Consider the following 18,052-nt stretch of genomic DNA (forward strand, 5'->3'; position numbering starts at 1 on the left):
TTGGGGTGATTGTTGTTGTTTATAAGAATAGGGTCAGGGCTTCCCTGGTGGCACAGGGGTTGAGAGTCCGCCTGCCAATGCAGGGGACACGGGTTCATGCCCCGGTCCGGGAAGATCCCACGTGCCACGGAGCGGCTGGGCCCGTGAGCCATGGCCGCTGAGCCTGCGTGTCCGGAGCCTGTGCTCCACAACAGGAGAGGCCACAACAGTGAGAGGCCCGCGTACAGCAAAAAAAAAAAAAAAAATTAGAATAGGGTCATGCATATATTAAAACTAGCCTTTCTCACTTAACAACATACCACAGGAATCTTTACAAGTCCCTAACATGGACCAGGGGTAGGCAAACTTTTTCTGTGAAGAACCAACTAGTGTATATCTTAGGCTTTGCGGGCAGTCTCTGCTACTCAATATCTCTGTTGTGGCTTAAGAGCAGACACTAGGTAAGTAAGAGGGTGTGGCGGTGCTCTAACACAACTTTATTTACAAAACCCGAAAGCAGGCCTGATTTGGTCTGGGGCCATAGTTTGCCACAGTCATTGCACTCCACCCTCTTGAGTTGCCATGTTTTCCCAAAATCCATTCAAATTGACAGCCTCTGGATTGATAAATTTTTCAAACATAAGACAGCCTATCAGAATCCAGCTTACATCACTTCAAAGCTTGGGAAATACTTTTGGTTTCCAAAAGTAAGAATACCCACTGGACTGAAAATCACAACTATGCCCTGCTCCAGACTGTACTTTACAATCTGGGTAATTATGGATTTGAAGTTATTAACTCTCTTCTGTATCAGATTGAGGCTCCTCTCCCTCTCTTTCTGACAGACTCCTGTCAGCAACTCCACAACTTTCAAATGAGCAGTGATCTTTATCTGCCACCATGTTTATAGACACTTCAGACACCGCCACATGCTGTACATCCATCATTTCTCCTTTGAGTTGTTCTTCCAAAATATCAACAGAGATGAGTTAGATTATCAGCAAGACTCCACAGAAAGCTGATGACCCAACACTCCCTTCAATGATGCTGTGAGACTGTTTCCTCTTAGGCAATTCCAATTTTTTGTTAAGAGTAGTCAGTGGATGGTACTTCCCTGGCGGTCTAGTAGTTAGGATTCCGTGCTTCCACTGCAGGGGACATGGTTGCAATCCCTGGTCGGGGAACTAAGATCCTGCATGCTGCTGCGCGACCGAAAAAAAAAAAAAGGAGTAGTCACTGGGCTCTGGAGGAAGAGAGGTGAGAGAGTGTGGAGGACAACGTCAGCTACATCCTTCTCTTTGGGCAAATGAACTGAAAGGAGAGAGGAGGTGACACCCCACTCCCCATATGCTTCTAAGTACCACCCCATTACCTTCCCAAAAGGAATGTTCAGAGTGGCATTTCCTGGTTCACCTCTTGCCAACAATGAATTTTTGCGTGGCTTGTGGGATCTTAGTTCCCCAACCAGAGATCAAACCTGTGCGCCAAGGCAGTGAAAGCATGGAGTTCTAACCACTGGACAGCCAGGGAATTCCCCTCCAACAATGAATTTGAACAAACTTTAAAATATTGACAATTCAATGAGTGAAAAAAATGTTATCCCATTAATTCTTCTTTCCCTAATTACTATATGCCACACACACAACTTTTTTAAGATCCACCTATATATTTTACTTACCTAACTTTAAGCACAGACAGTGTAGTCTCTACCATCAGATGCCAGTTATTAACACTCCCCCTCCCCTAGTCGTGACAGCCAACAGACCCCAGACTTTGCCAAACGTCCCCTGGTGGGGGCAAAATCGCCCCCTTTCAACAGATCCTGTAGAATACCAAGGTTGCACCACTCACGAAGAGCTGGAATATACGGAGATACCTAAACAGCCAGTATTATCCCCGTGATGCCATTTCCTCTCAGCTTGTGTGACACCACGCCCTCCAGCTCTCCTTCCCACCTCTCTGGTCACTTCTTCCCAGCACCTTTTCCTGAACTGAAGTTTCAGAGGACTCCAGGGTCTTCTGCTCTCCACTTAAACTTATTCCTCTAGTTCTCCAGCTTTAAATGGCATCTCTAGTGATAAACTCCAAAATGTGCGTTTCTGCCACATAGATTAAGATGCCTTCCAAACCAATGGGGGAAGGGATCGCGTTGGGACAACGGACTCTCCACAGTGGGGAGAACATGAGCGTACCTCTGGGGCAGGACTGCCAGGTCTTGCTCAACTTTCTTGGGCCAGAGGCCTTGGCCCTGCTCCTTTCGTCGGCAATTACAGCGAGCGTGAGACTGCCATATACACCTCAATCTATAGGTGGCTCCAGGTGCCAGTGCTCCAAGAAAGACCCATGGAAGGAGAGGTGGACGTACAGGGAGGCGGTGAAGTGAGACCACGATGACGGCTGTGAGACCACGATGACGGCTGAGACCAAGAGGGATAGAAGCCAGCAGGGCTGTGCGCGCCCGGCCGGGTCCCCACGACCTCGGAGCGCAAACCTCGGACGCTGTGGAAAAGGGTACCTAATCGACTGTGTCCGAAAGCACCTTCCCCACCAGCCGAGCGTGAGCCGAACGACCCGCGGAGAAAATTCGAGCCTCGTTTCCCGGGACCAATCAGAGACCGCGGAGGCCTATTATGACAACCTCGAGAACCAATGAAAAAGGGGATTCTCCTAGCGCCAGTCCTGGAGCGATCACACAGAGGAACGGTTCGTTTTTTTATTTTAAGTACAAATTAGAAAACAAGTCCGCGGCTGGAGACGGAATACGACGTTTACAAGGATGTGTGGAGAAAATTCGATGAGCTGGTAGAACCTCACTCCCCCGAAACTTGGCGGGCGAAGAACTCGCAAGTCACCCTCGCGCCCAGCGCTCCGGGTTAAAGCGCGGGAGGGTAGGTGCAGCGCGCTGACGCCACACGCCGGGCCCCACCCACAGCCGCCCGCCCTTATAGCGTAGCCCAGGCGCGCGCGCACCATTGTGTGGCTGGACTCGGCCGCCGCTGCGGAGGGAGGTGTGTGTCCGGGCTCTCGCCGTCCCCGCACCCGCACCGCGGCTTCTGCCTTGCGGTCAGCCGTTCGACAGCCAGCCCTCGGGCCCCTCGCCCGCCACGGACATGCCGCGCGTCTACATAGGACGCCTGAGCTACAACGTCCGGGAGAAGGACATCCAGCGCTTTTTCAGTGGCTATGGCCGCCTTCTCGAAATAGACCTTAAAAATGGGTGAGTCGGGCTTGGGTGCCCACGTCCGCCCGCAGCGCCCCGGGCCTGCGGCGGCAGGGCAACGGCGGAAGGAGAAGACGGCCAAGGCCGCGGCGCCGCGTGGCAGGGCCGCCAAGATGGCGGCGGCACGGGGCTGCGGGAGCGCGCGGGGGGAGCGGGGGCGCGTGCGTGCGCGCCCCCGGCCTAACGACTCCCGCCGGTCTCCCGCCCTCGCACCGCCCCCCAGGTACGGCTTCGTGGAGTTCGAGGACTCCCGCGACGCCGACGACGCCGTTTACGAGCTGAACGGCAAGGAGCTCTGCGGCGAGCGCGTGATCGTGGAGCACGCCCGGGGCCCGCGCCGCGATCGTGACGGCTACAGCTACGGAAGCCGCAGTGAGTCCCACCCCCGCGCGCTCCGCGTCCTTGGGACCCCGGGGGGCGGGCGCAGGCTTAGGGGGGCCGGGGTGGGGCCTCCCAGCCGGGCAGGTGCGGTGGCCGGGGTCGTTTGACTCGGGTGTCCCCGGGGCCCGCTGCCTTCACGCCTGCCCGGTGAAGACACGGGACGCCGGAGCGCGGGGATTGGGTGGGGGGTTTTGCCTAGCCAGGGTTTGGGTGTTTGGGGGCGGGGTTGCTAAGTTGGGAGGGGGTGACGTGCTGGGCCCCTGTCAGCACTGTCGTGGGCTCTGCCTACGGAGGAAGTGAGGGATGGCTGTATTTGTTGCATGCCCCTTACTTACCTGTCAGTGCATTAGCTGGGAATGTGAATGATTTAGCCTAGAAGTTTGGGGACAGGCTGGGGTGGAGGTGGGGTTGTTAGGAAACAAGGTGGTGAGATCAGCTCTAAGAGGAAAAGCAGAGAAGTTCACTTATTGAGATGTTATTCAAGTTGGCGGGGGCCAAAGGAAATATTCTTTAGAAGTAATGTGGTAGTCTACCACAAAGTAGATTTAAATGAGCTTTATGCTGTATTGGAACTAGTTGGGGCATGTTATTGGGAGGAGGTGGGGGGATTTTTGGTTATGTTAAATGTTTGATGTTGAAATTGTTGCATGTTGAATTCAAACTTTTTAACAAGTCCTTGATGTTTCAATTTGAAAGTGACCAATGGGGCTGAGGCTGTGTCCACTGAGGCTAAGATGACTGCCTTTCCTGATTGGCCTTGGCTTTTCCATACATTGTGTGACCCTTGCCCTATGACCCTTTGGCTGACCTTACCGGAAGCCATGACGACAGCAGCCTTTTGCCATTAGACGCAGGGTGATGGTGAGGATTCCAAGGGTTAGACAAAACTGGTTAATCTGAACTAGGTGACTGTTACCTTGCGTGTTTTGTGGCCAAACCACCACCAAAAACCTCACACTGTGATGTAAGTACTTAGTGTAACTAGTAAACATTTTTGTAAAATGTAGAAATGCATGTAATCAGTTAAGTTTTATATTTTACAATGTTCTGTAAAATAAAACTTAGCGAGGTAAATTGAATAAAGGAGCAGTCACTTTCTAACAGAATGTAGGAGAGTTTAGTTGGATTTAGTCTATTTGACTTGCCCTTAATTTAATTTATGGCAAATCACAACTGTATCAAAGGTTTAGCAATATAGTAGCAAAGTCCTACTCCAGTAAATAAAAGTTGATATGTTTGTACTAACTTTCAGAAACATGTATCCCTATCACTACAAAGCATCTAATTGTTCTCTTCATGTGATAAAGGTGGTGGAGGTGGATACAGCAGTCGGAGAACCTCTGGCAGAGACAAATATGGACCACCTGTACGCACAGAATTCAGGCTTATTGTAGAAAATCTTTCTAGTCGTTGCAGTTGGCAAGATTTAAAGGTAAGTTACAATGCGAGGTAAAAAAGATATGACTAATGGTTAAAAGGTAGGGTTTTGTATTGCTTTTTTATTTCTGAGGATTGGATTTAATGCATAGTTGTTTTTTCTTTAGATTTTGGGATCTGACCAGTCTTGTTGCTCTTTTTAGGATTTCATGAGACAAGCAGGTGAAGTAACCTATGCGGATGCTCACAAAGAACGCACAAATGAAGGCGTCATTGAGTTTCGCTCCTACTCTGACATGAAGCGTGCTTTGGATAAGCTGGATGGTACGGAAATCAATGGGAGAAATATTAGACTAATTGAAGATAAACCACGAACAAGCCACAGGCGGTCTTATTCTGGAAGCAGATCAAGGTAACTTATTGAAGGATATGGAGAAGGGAGGAAACAGTATTTGCCACAAATAAAATTCAATCAGCAGTATTTCAATTACTGCTTATTTGAAATTAGGTCATTTCTTAGTTTCTTTTGTTGCATCATCAGAGCAATTGTTGGTTAGTCTATTTTTCATAAATTATACAAACATTCACATCAAGATGTCTTGAGATAAAGATTTATTGTTACGTTTCTTGTTACAGGTCACGGTCTAGAAGAAGGTCACGAAGTAGGAGTCGTAGGAGCAGCCGCAGTAGATCTCGAAGTATCTCAAAAAGTCGCTCCCGGTAAATGTGTCCTTGAGTGTTTTTCTGAATTACATACTTTATGTTTATAGAGTGCTTATGTGTTTGGCAAGGTACTGAAAAAAAAATCTGGCTTTTATTGTCTAGATCCAGGTCTCGGAGCAAAGGTCGATCACGTTCTCGTTCAAAAGGCAGGAAATCTAGATCAAAAAGCAAATCTAAACCTAAGTCTGATCGAGGCTCCCGTTCGCGCTCTCGGAGCAGGTCGAAGGATGAATATGAGAAATCTCGAAGCAGGTCTCGTTCTCGATCTCGTTCCCCCAAAGAAAATGGGAAAGGTGATATAAAGTCGAAATCCAGATCAAGGAGCCAGTCTCGTTCCAATTCACCCCTACCTGCTCCACCCTCAAAGGCCCGTTCTGTGTCCCCTCCACCAAAAAGAGCTTCAAGATCCCATTCTAGATCTCATTCAAAGTCAAGGTCACGATCCAGATCGAGTTCCAGAGATTAACCCAGAACTCTACATTCTTTGCACACTATTACGGAACACTTTCCTACTTGCTTAGGCAGTTACTCTTCCACGTTTGTACTTGGCCTCTTCTGCAAGAAGAGTCTCCCGAAAACAGGGGCATACAAAAATTGGATTTGTAGCCAAATTTGATGAAAAAGATGAGGTGGTTCTAAAGAAATGGCATGAAGTCAAAGATCTTTTCCCTTTGTAGAATTAAAATAACTTTGATTTTATAGCTTTTGAGCTAAAATAACTTTTGTAAAGATTAAGCTCATTTAGATTTTTTTTTTAAGTATTTCAGCAGCATCTGCTGCAGGGGTTTCTGTCATTGTTATATTTGTTTGCTTAATTTTAAATTAACCGTTTCAAGCTTTGAACACTTCAGTCTTTAGAGGGAGAACCCAATTTCCAATTATGTTGGCTTTTTATAAAGCTTGAGTTATGTAAGATTTCAATAAAAGTTTGCTACCAAGATGATTGCCTTATTGAATAGGTCACTCTTAAATTCCTTTAAATATTGATTATCTGCTATCTGTGGAAGTAATGTAAATCCTACTTAAGTGTAAAACAAGGCAAGTCTCAGACCAGCAATAAATTATTCAATTTGGATAACATTATTTTGTCCTGTTATTCAAATTTGCCAAAGTCATATTGGCCCCCTAAACAGGTTAAGTTAAAAATAAAAGATTTTATAGTCGATCTGTTATACAATTTTGCCTAAATTAATAGATTTTTTTAAATAATGAAACCTTTTTCAAACTTAAATTGATTGAACTCTTCAAAAAATAGTTCCTGTTACTTGGGATCTTATCTAGCCTGGTAATCCCACTTTCTGGAAGTGGTCATTGTAATTAGTGTTTTGTTAGAGTAAGGTTCCGTGGTCTTTAATGTTTGTTATGTAAAAATGGAAGTAACCTTTCTTCGATCAGAAATTTGGTGTGTTATTCAAAATGGAAAAGCAAATATTTCATTTTCTACTGAAAGATCCTTAACAGGCACTTAAAACAGATCGCTTGATAAGTCAGTTTTACTGATTAAAGTAAAATTCCACCTAACAGTCAGTCGCCTTTAGTCAGTGGGGTTCTGTGATAATTGGTTAGATCATCCTTGTAAAACTTTATGTGGTTGGCTTGGAAAAAATTTAAACGGGTTAACCCTAAACTTCTGTACTTCATCATGAAGGGTAATGAATACTGTGGGAACCAAATTTTATAATACTGCAAGTTTGTAGGAGTTACTGGGTTACCAATTAGTCCATACATCTGTTAAGCCTAGTTAGTTGAGATTGCAGTTTGAGAAATGAATTACCTTATATATATATCTCTCTCCAGATTCTTTAAATAAGGTAATTTCATTAAAAGCACTCATTAATCTTAGTCTGAAATTAAGATGTAGGTTATATGGCTCAGCTTTAACATCTTCCTGGGAGCTATCACTCTATATAAGGTGTTAAGGGCTGGGTAGTGTTAGGGTATGGTGGGTACCACTCATTGTGCTGCAGGGGGGACTAGAAAGTGTCATAATTTAGAGCTGGTTTGTAGGTTCAGATAATTCAGAAGGCAAGCCTAATAAAATTGAGACTGCATGGAAAAGGTTGAGTCAAAGATCTAGATGCCAAAATGACACTGTAACTGCTAGTGTTTGCTCATGTAAAAAGACTTGTTCTAATAATTTCTGGGCTTCCTGTTATGAAATCTTAGAGCCTAATCTTAGGAACATAGTGCCCCAGAAGGTTGATGCTTCTTCCAAGACCTTATTTTCTTTAATGCTTTTGATATTTTTTTAGATGTTCATAAGAAATACGGTTTGTTTGGGTTTTTTTTTTTCAATATAAACTTTAGATTTTGAGAGAAGAAACTGGTATCTGTAATTATAGTTCATTGTTTTGCCTGTTTGAAAGAACAAAAGTTAGGCCTCTTACATGAGGAAGCAAGCCTCCACTGCCTTTCAAATTACGTTTAAGGACAAGTTACTTTTAAGAATTGGCTTTGACCAAAGTTCTGTTTTCAGCGAAAGAACAAAAGCTTTTAAAACCACAGCCTGTTAAAATGAAAGAGGGGAGTACTACAATGTGAAATTAGGCTTTCTAAAAGTATGCAGCATCCTTCAACTGGGCTTTCTTGTGTCGATATTCCATCGCATGGTAGTAGGCAGGTTTGTTTGCATTGTTAGCTCCCCCCCCCACTGTGGGTAATTGTATAGGTAAATGTCTGCACCCATAAGAATTCAGCAGCAAAGGCCAACTTATTAAAATTCTGGTTCCTATCCCACACCTGTGGACCTACATCATTGGACGTGCTAAACCACTGTATTTATAACACTGGCCCACTTGACCAGTGAAATGTTTAGTTCCTTGCTAACTTTGAAGTAGAATCTGAGTCTCTGCAACTTGCCACATGTTCATCTGTGGCTGGATGGAGTATTAACCTGGTGGAGAGCAAACTAGAAGTGAATGATAACTGGATCCCCCTTTCTTTTATGTGATAGCGTGTGGACGTGCCATAGTGCCTTTATGGCCAGTTCCAGTCCTTCCTGCTCCTGTGACTTAACGTTCCACTCCTGTGTTGTTACCATCTTTTCTCTTGGTATCTTCTTTCTCCGACTTTGTTAACCTGCTTTGTGCTTTATTACTTCAATAAAATGTTCACCGAGGGAAAGGCTTGTTTTGAGTTTATTGTGTATTCCCACTTAGTGCCAAATATTTGGCAGATGGTTTTTTGAATTGGAATTGCTGTTGGCAAGTTTCATTCCTGATTTGAGTATGAGCAAAGGTCTTGTTTTCAGCTCCTCAGAAACATGAGGTTAGGATCAACATAGTAGATGGTTTAACTGGGGCAAGTACTTAACATTCGTGCTTCAGTGTCATCTGCAAAGTGGTAAGGATAACCCCTCATGGGTGGTGAAGATGAAAGGTTAATATGTGAGAAGTACTTAGAACAATACCATAATAAGTAACTATGCTGTTACAAAGGACTAAACATGCTAAGTCTCTCCTATTGCCCTGCTTTAGTTTTAACACAGAATTTACCCATTGTTATCTTGTAGCAGTTTGAACATTTTCTGTGACAATTACTCAGATAAACTAGGGAGCTCAGTCATCTTTTCCCACCTGATTTCACTTTTATTTACATTGCTTTCAGAAAGCACTGTTTTCTACCTTCATCCAGGTTTTGTGGTTGTACACAAATCTTGGAATGTTTTGGAATGTTTTAAGTTCCTAATTTAATTTTTAATTACAAAAGTAGTATGTCCTTGGAATATAAAGTATCACTCTTTTAGAGTCCACTTACTAAGGTAGCTGCTTCTAACACACTGTATTTGCCCAGACTTCTCCAGTCGTAATTCCTATGTGCTTCAGTAAGCTATTCATACCATGAGTGTGTTCTGCGACTTGCTTTCTTTTTTTTTTTTTTTTTTTTTTTTTTGGCCAAGCTGTGCGGCTTGTGGGATCTCAGTTTCCCAACCAGGGATCGAACCCGCAGCTTCGGCAGTGAAAGTGAGGTGTCCTAACCACTGGACCGCCGGGGAAGTCCCAAAATACTGAGCTTTTTGAGGCAGCAACCACATCTTGAACAAGATACATCTTTGTGTCCCTAACACCATGTATGCTTCCATTCACTAAAAGGATGTGTATTTGCAGTTGTGTTAATTGGTCTTCTAGATCCTAAATAGCTTGTTTAGATTTGCCTGGCTGTCTTATAACAACTTCACAGATGGGCCACCAGCACAGTACTTAATAAAGTGATAAAGTGAATAGAAAGGAATCATGGTTCAAAAATCAGAAGGTAGGGCTTCCCTGGTGGCGCAGTGGTTGTGAGTCCGCCTGCCGATGCAGGGGACACGGGTTCGTGCCCCGGTCTGGGAAGATCCCACATGCCGCGGAGCGGCTGGGCCCCTGAGCCATGGCCGCTGAGCCTGCGCGTCCGGAGCCTGCGCGTCTGGAGCCTGTGCTCCGCAACGGGAGAGGCCACAACAGTGAGAGGCCTGCGTACCACAAAAAGAAAAAAAAAAAATCAGAAGGTAAATACAAAAAGTCAATAAACAGTAAATTCCATCCTTGACCCCTTGGAGGAAGCCAGGATTACTAGTTTCTTATGCATCTTTCTGGAGATGCAAACTTGGTAAAATTAATGTTTCCCAGGTAGTTTGATCATAGCTCATCTGAATTTTACATAGTCAAGTGATATTTAAGTAGTATACCTTCTACTAAGAAACTCTCACGTGTAATTTATATTATTTATTGTTAACATCCAGAAACTTGCACCCATTTTTGAGATCATTACTGGGAAAGGTATGTTACTTGTATGGGAAGTTGTTAACAGAGGCAGGATTTAAATCATGGTTCAGTTCTTAACAGCCCTAAAGTGTCAATATCTATTTAAGGTACTCAATTCCTTTTAGTGAAAAGCATTGAAAGAGGCATGCAGGCTTCTTCTATAGTTATTTTGATAAAATTTCAAAATTAGGAAAAACTTGCAATATAGTACAAAAAATTACATACCCTTTGCCATTCACCAATAATAATTTGTTTCATTTACGCTGTTTTTTCCTAAACCCTCTGGAAGGTAAGTTACATCTTTCTGTTTTATCCCTAAAATTTTGTGTATTTCCAGGGATATTCTCATATAACTATAGTGTCTGCCTATCAAAACCAGGAAAATAGCTTTGATGTAATCTTGTCTCATCCACAGTATTCATATTTTGTCAGTTGTCTAATAACATCCTTTATACATTTTTTTCAATTGGCCCAGGATCATTTGTTGCATTTAGTTGTCAATGATTTATTTAGTCTCTTTTAAACTGGAACAGGTCCTTGGCCTTTCTTGACCTTGCCATTTTTGAAGAGTAAAGGATGGATATTTTGTAGAAGTTTTCTCAATTTGGGTTTGTCTGATGTCTCCTCATGATTGCATTTTTGGCAGAAATATCACAAGAATGAGACTGTTCTCAGTGCATCATATCTAGTGACACATTGTGATAATAACCTGAATCACTTATGAAGTCGCTTTTTCCCTTTATAGTCAGTAATTTGTGGGAGATAACCGGAGCCTATTAAATACCCAGTTCCTATCAAACTGTCACCCACTATTAACATTTGTTGATTTTCTAAGTTTTGTTCATTGGCATTCTGTCGGGGTGCTTTCTGTGGGGGGGTAGACTGTTTTAAAGGTCAGATCTAAAGAAGGGGTGTTTGGGTTTTAGGAGGGGAAGGAATCCTTTTGGAGACTGACAAAGTTACTGAACGGAGAGCTTTGATGGCATCAATTTGTACTCCGTTATTGTGGAAACCAGGACAGTGGTTCCCCTGGCCAAGGGCTGAAAGCGAGCTGGAGGTAACTTTTACGTAGATGAGAGGAATATGCAATAGAAAACTGTCCTCAGCTATGAAACAGTGTCTTCCCACGTTGTAGGCAGTGAGTGCGATCATCAGAGCAGCTGGCACAGCCACTTGTGAAACAGTAGCTGCCTGTGTTGTAAACCATTCCAGGGGACTCCCTGGCGGTCCAGTGGTTAAGGACTCCGTGCTTTCACTGCCAAGGGCTCGGGTTCGATCCCCGGTCGGGGAACTAAAATCCCGCACACCGAGTGGTGCAGCCAAAGATAAGATAAAAATTTCCATGGTTAGAATAGTCAAACCTTAATGTGGTGCCCAGGTATTAGAAATGTCACTACCCCTTTCCAGTCATTCACGAACAGCCTTGCGTGTACTATTTAAATATATTGCTGCTACTTTTATACTGAAGTTCAAACACCGGCTAGAGAATAGTGTGATGGACCTCCTGTGCACTCGTCCAGCTTTAACTATCTATATGCCTATCCACTTTCTCTATAGATACTTATGAAGGAAATCCTAGACGTTTCAGCTGAAGATGGTTCAATATATACCTCTAAAAAGACATCTTAAGTCCCATTTATCTATAGGGTCCTCCAGTTTTTTTTCCTTGCAATGTATTTGGAGTTTTTTTGTTTTTTGTTTTTGCAATGTATTTCTTCTTTTTTTTTTTTTTTTTTTTTTTTTTGGGTTACAGGGGCCGCTCTCTGTTGTGGCCTCTCCCGTTGCGGAGCACAGGCTCGGCGGCCATGGCTCACGGGCCCAGCCGCTCCGCTGCATGTGGGATCCTCCCAGACCGGGGCACGAACCCGCATCCCCTGCATCGGCAGGCGGACTCTCAACCACTGCGCCACCAGGGAAGCCCTGCAATGTATTTCTTGAAGGTCACTGTTGAGTAGTTTCCTGGTCTTGATTTCACTGATTGCATTCTCGTGGCATCCTTTAGCGTGTTCTGTCCCCTGCATGCCCTGTGAATTAATAAACCTAGAGCAGTGGTTCTGGAAGTGTGGTTCCTGAATCAGTAACATCAGCATCACCTGGGAACTTGTTAGAAATGCAATTTCTCAAGCCCCACCCCAGACTCACTGAATCAGACTGTAGGTGGAGCCCAGCCATAGGTGTTTTAACAAGCCTTCCAGGTGAATCTGGGGCACGCTCAAATTTGAGACCCATTATTCTGGAGGCTCTTTATAAGATTCTGATTCATCTCTTGTTCATATTAGCAGCCACTGATCTTTGTCAGGATCTTTGTCAAGATCTGTTAATCCATGAACCCTTGATTTTAAAACTTTTTTTCAACCCACTGCAGTTCTTTTTGATGTTGCTTTATTCTATCTTTGATCAGTGGGAGTCCATTTAAGTTGCTTCCTGAGTTCTTTTGAAACAACGCTAATAATCTTAGCAGTTTTTTTGCTTTCTGGTATAAGATTTCCAGGCTCATATATCTAGTCCCAAACCTGCAATCAGGCATTTCTCCCTGGAGCCCTGGTTGCTGCTTTATTCTCAGGAGCCTGAGTCAGACCCACTTGCTGACCTTGGAGAGCTTCCCAGAGAGGCAGGAGGCAAGTGAGACTCCCCGCCCCCCCCCCCGGGGCATACAGACATGGGTGGCAGCCATTTGGGGGAGCTCATTCTACCATGAGTTCACTGGTGCTGGCAAGTGCCATTTTGGAGTCCTCCCTGTGGCCTATTAGTGCCAGGTGCTAACCCACCAACCAGCAGGCCAGCATCAGTCCCAGAACATCCCAGCCCCACAGCCAGCTATGGCCCAGGGGTCAGCCTCACCTACCACTGCACCCACAGTAATCAGTTCTGCCACAACAGAAGGGCCACAGAGCCCACATGGGGGCACCCCTAGAGCATATAGCACTGGTGACCAGAGGGGAGTGTGCTGCTGGGCTCCATAGGACGTCTAATAAGGCCACTTTTCCAAGAAAGGGAAATGTAACTGATCTACCTAATACAAAGAAATAAAAATAGAGATTTAGGTAAAATAAGGAGACACAGGAATATGTTCCAAACAAAGGAACAAGACAAAACTCCAAAAGAAGAGCTAAGCAAAGTGGAGATAAGCAATCTACCCAATAAAGAATTCAAGGTAATGATCATAGAGATGCTCAACCAACTCAGCAGAAGAATGGATGAACACTGGGAGGAGTTTAACAAAGAGTTAGAAAATATAAAGAAGAACCAAACAGAGCTGAGGAATGCAATAATAAAAATACACTAGAAAGAATCAGCAGTAGATTAGATGATATGGAGGAACAGATCAGTGAATTAGAAGACAGAGTAGTGGAAATCACCCAAGCTGAACAGAAAAAAAAGAATTTTTAAAAGTGACGATAGTTCAAGAGACCTCTGGGTGAACATCAGATGTACTAAGTCTGAGAAGAAGAGAAAGGGGCAGAGACTGTGTTTGAAGAAATAATAGTTGAAAACTACCCTAACCTGGGAAAGGACACAGACATCAAGGTCTAGGAAGCAAAGATAATTCCAAACCAAATCAATCCAAGAGGTTCACACCAAAACACATTGTAATTAAAATGGCAAAGAGAGAATCTTAAAGTAGCAAGGGAAGTAGAATGGAACACCCATAAGGCTATCAGCTGGCTTTTCAGCAGAAACTGCAGGTCAGGAGGGAGTGGTGTGATATATTTAAAGTGATGAAAAGAAAAAAACCTACAACCAAGAATACTCTACCCAGCAAGTCTATCATTTAAATTTGAAGGAGAGAGAAAGAGTTCTAGGGACAAGCAAAAGATAAAAGAGTTCAGCACCACCGTTTTGGATTTCTGATCTCCAGAACTACAAGATAATTAATTTGTATTGTTATAAGCCACTAACTTTGTGGTCATTTGTTCAGCACCAATTAAAAACTAGTAAGGACTTCCCTGGTGGTGCAGTGGTTAAGAATCCGCCTGCCAATGCAGGGGACATGGGTTCGAGCCCTGGTCCGGGAAGATCCCACATGCTGCGGAGCAACTAAGCCCGTGTGCCACAACTACTGAGCCTGTGCTCTAGAGCCTGTGAGCTACAACTGCTGAGCCTGCGCTCTAGAGCCCGTGAGCCACAACTGCCGAGCCCGTGAGCCACAACTACGTGCTGCAACTACTGAAGCCCACGCACCTATATCCCGTGCTCCGCAACAAGAGAAGCCACCACAATGAGAAACCAGCTCACCACAACAAAAGCGTAGCCACTGCTCGCCGCAACTAGAGAAAGCCCGTATGCAGCAATGAAGACCCAACGCAACCAAAAAGTTAAAAAAAAAAAAAAAGCTTAATCCAGTGATTTTTTCCCATTTTTTTTAATGTTTTTTAAAATTTATTTATTTATTTTTTGGCTGTGTTGGGTCTTCATTGCTGCACGCAGGCTTTCTCTAGTTGCAGCGAGCAGGGACTACTCTTCATTGCGGTGCGCGGGCTTCTCATTGCAGTGGCTTCTCTTGTTGCGGAGCATGGGCTCTAGGTGCACAGGCTTCAGTAGTTGTGGTGTGCAGGCTCAGTAATTGTTGCTTGTGGGCTCTAGAGCACAGGCTCAGTGGTTGTGATGCACGGGCTTAGTTGCTCCATGGCATGTGAGATCTTCCCGGACCAGGGCTCAAACCCATGTCCCCTGCATTGGCAGGCGGATTCTTAACCACTGCGCCACCAGGGAAGCCCACCCATTGGGTTTTTCAGTAGCATCATGAGACATGAATTCTATCAGTATGTTGAGAACAAGATTCAGATATTTAGCAGGGTTGGGGTAACGGAAATAGCCGAGGCTCTGGCCCTCACTGAGACAAATTTACCTAGTGGTTGCAAATATAAGCTTCAATTCCCAAAGCCAAATATAAATTTTGTCAGTTTCTGATGCTTTGGAAAACATACACCCGTACACCTATGTCCAGGGGGAAAGCAGGACCTGAAGCGAATCATATTTGTGCCTTTTCCACCGTGGGACCCCCAGGTCAGGGGTATCCAGTCTTTATACAGGGGATTCAGTTTCAACTTCCAGTACTACATGGACCCAAGATCCCATCTCCCATCATTATGTGTGTGATGAAATCCAAATCCCTATCCAACCACCTCCAGGACAAGAGAGACATCAGGCCACCCCCTGGTTGCTCTGTTTCCATCTTTGCTCCTGACTCCTGCTGACTTCCCCTTCTTTCAAGTTCAGCCATGAATTTACTCTCCTTCCTTCTTGGCTTGCCTGCTTCCTTCCTTCCTTCCTTCCTTCCTTGAAATATTTTATCCAGGATTTGGGGGTGTCTGTGCTACAAAATGCTCCCTATTAGCAAAATGTGCCATACCGCTGAAACCAGAAGTGTTTTCCCACTTACAAAAAGGGCACATCCTGATGATTTTCGTAAAATACATGGACTGCCCCAATGGTGAATTTAAAATCTGTAGGAACAGAAAGGTGTGGGCTGCTCACAAACAACAGTTTTCTCTGTGCTTCTATTCATCAACATTTCAAAAAGCTTTGGGTCCACTCTTGGGTAGGGGATTAACTTGGAGAAGACACTGGGGGCTATTAACTTGGAGAAGAGGGGGCTGTCTCTTGAGGGAAGAATTGGACTTGATCACTTTCTTCTGAGGGCAGATTGGACCAGCGGAGCAAACTCTGGCTATATTAGAGGGAGAACCTACCCCAAACACCTCCACTTGGGAGGAGCTCTCCATCCCTGAAGGTGTGGAGGCAAGCAGGCCCACCAAAGGTATCAAGACCACCAAAATACTGTTAATGAGCAGAAAAAAATAATATATCGGCAACTCACACCTGCATTCATTGTTTATTCCTGTCCCACTAGCTCAGATTCCACTAGTCTAAAAGACGCGTTCCTTATTGAGAAGTTATGTGTTTGTGTAGTTCTATCACTTTCTTTTAATCTTCTGAATACCTGAAATAAACCTTTTGGAATCTAGAACAAGCACAGTCTGGGTAGAAATGAGAGAAAAATGAGTGGATGGTGTGTATGTTGGTGTGTATAAAGAGACTTCTGTTGTTATGGCAACCAGCATCCTCAACTGCTGTAATCCTGTTCCCAATAATACGAGTTGTGATTAAAAATTGACACTGCAGCGAGGAAGGACACATGTAATGCGTTGGTGTGGCAACCAGAATACAGTCTGCATAAATTTAAACCTGATGATCACAACAATTAGGGGAATTTGCCTACAATTAATTAGGATCTCTTTTCTCATCTGCACTGGAAATCAGGAGCCTGGAGGTCTGACCTGTGGCCATGACCTTAGGCCAGATGGACCTCAATATCCTTTTCTGTAAAATAAGAGGTTAGATTAAATCACTAATGTGGGTGTGGGGCACAACTCGACTGTACCAAGAGTTGGCCTGTTTTCATCTGCATGCAGTACATCATTAGTCAACAAACGTTTACTGAGCACCCACTCAAGTGTCCAGCCCTGTGCTAGGTGCTGGGGATACACAAACTAGTGTGTTTCCTTCCCTCTCGGAGCTTGCAGTCTCTTAACCTCTCCAATAACACAAATCTATGTGAAGTTACAGCTGCCGTACGTTTAGAGGCATTTTGTGCTGCAAGAACCAGTAACAGGGAGATTTGACTAGTTAGATCAACCAAGGAAATCGAAGCGCAGACAGGCAATGATTTGCGCAAGGCAACACCACCACGGGAACCCATTATTCAAAACAAAACAAAACACACAAAAAAACCCAAAACAAAAACCCTACGCCATGAAGTAGCTTATAGTCTTTACAAAAGGAGAAATGGAGGACCAGGAGGGTAAGTGATATGCCCCAGGTCACAGCAGCAGCCAATGGCAATGTGGTCATCCGGACGCAGGCGCGGCTGATGCTGCCCTTTAGGCCATCAGGGCCAGGATCGGAACCCGCACCTCGCGGGGGGCTCCTTTCTTCTGGTCGCATGGCCCTTCGTGCGCCCTGAGACGGTTTTCTGACGTTCCTCGGCTCTCCTTCCTCAGGTGAGAAGCCGGCGCCGTGGGAAGGCGTTGGATAGCGCAGCGACCCGGCCGGGGTGCGTACGGGAGTGCAGCCTGGTCTTGTCACTGACCACTGAGCTCAGGGGCCCACCAGGCTCTCTCTTCCGGCGCCGTGGTCCCCGTGCCCCGCTGCGCGCTGCTAGCTGTGAGGCAGGGGGTGGGGGACAGGGAGAATCTCGATCCGACACGCCCGCGCACGCAGCAATCCGACCCCGGGGCTAGGGGACATTAGGCCCACGCAGTCGGGGCCTGGCAGGAGGGCCCCCGGCCGGCGTCCCCCAAACGGGCTCCGCGCAAGGTCTGCGCTCCGCTTCCTGCGGGGAGGCGGGCCCGCCCCCCTGTGCGCGCAGGCGCGCGCCGCGCGGGGCTCGGACCGCAGCTCGGCGCTGGGTGGCCGCACGCGGGCCTTGCAGGTAGGACCCCGGGTGCGGGGCGCCGCGCCACCCGGCCCCGCCTGGCAAAGCGAGTGCTCGCGTCTGCGGCCGCGGGGCGTTGCTCCTCCAGAGCGCCTTCGGCGGGGTGCACGGGCCCAGGAGGAGGTTCGGGGAGCCTGAGTGCAAGGGGGTCTGGGCGGGTGCGGGGCTCGGGGGCAAGGCGAGCCCGTCCGC

At 45.7% G+C, this 18,052-nt stretch overlaps 1 protein-coding gene across 2 annotated transcripts; it reads left to right on the plus strand.

Moving 5' to 3' along the window:
- The first annotated feature begins 2,956 nt into the window (after positions 1–2,956).
- Positions 2,957–6,618, plus strand: SRSF6 (serine and arginine rich splicing factor 6). Of its 2 annotated transcripts, XM_007464747.1 has the most exons (6): positions 2,957–3,196; positions 3,423–3,571; positions 4,888–5,012; positions 5,161–5,369; positions 5,594–5,677; positions 5,783–6,618. In XM_007464747.1, the coding sequence occupies exons 1-6, from the start codon at positions 3,090–3,092 to the stop codon at positions 6,144–6,146; spliced, it is 1,038 nt and encodes a 345-aa protein (XP_007464809.1). In that variant the 5' UTR covers positions 2,957–3,089; the 3' UTR covers positions 6,147–6,618. The 2 variants fall into 2 exon arrangements, with proteins under 2 accessions (XP_007464809.1, XP_007464810.1); XM_007464748.1 differs by lacking the exons at positions 4,888–5,012; positions 5,161–5,369; positions 5,594–5,677; positions 5,783–6,618 and adding an exon at positions 4,277–4,428 and having other exon boundaries at positions 3,090–3,196.
- Positions 6,619–18,052: the final 11,434 nt, after the last annotated feature.

Source organism: Lipotes vexillifer, unplaced genomic scaffold, assembly GCF_000442215.2.
Source record: "Lipotes vexillifer unplaced genomic scaffold, Lipotes_vexillifer_v1.1 scaffold53, whole genome shotgun sequence".
Classification (NCBI taxonomy): domain Eukaryota; kingdom Metazoa; phylum Chordata; class Mammalia; order Artiodactyla; family Lipotidae; genus Lipotes; species Lipotes vexillifer.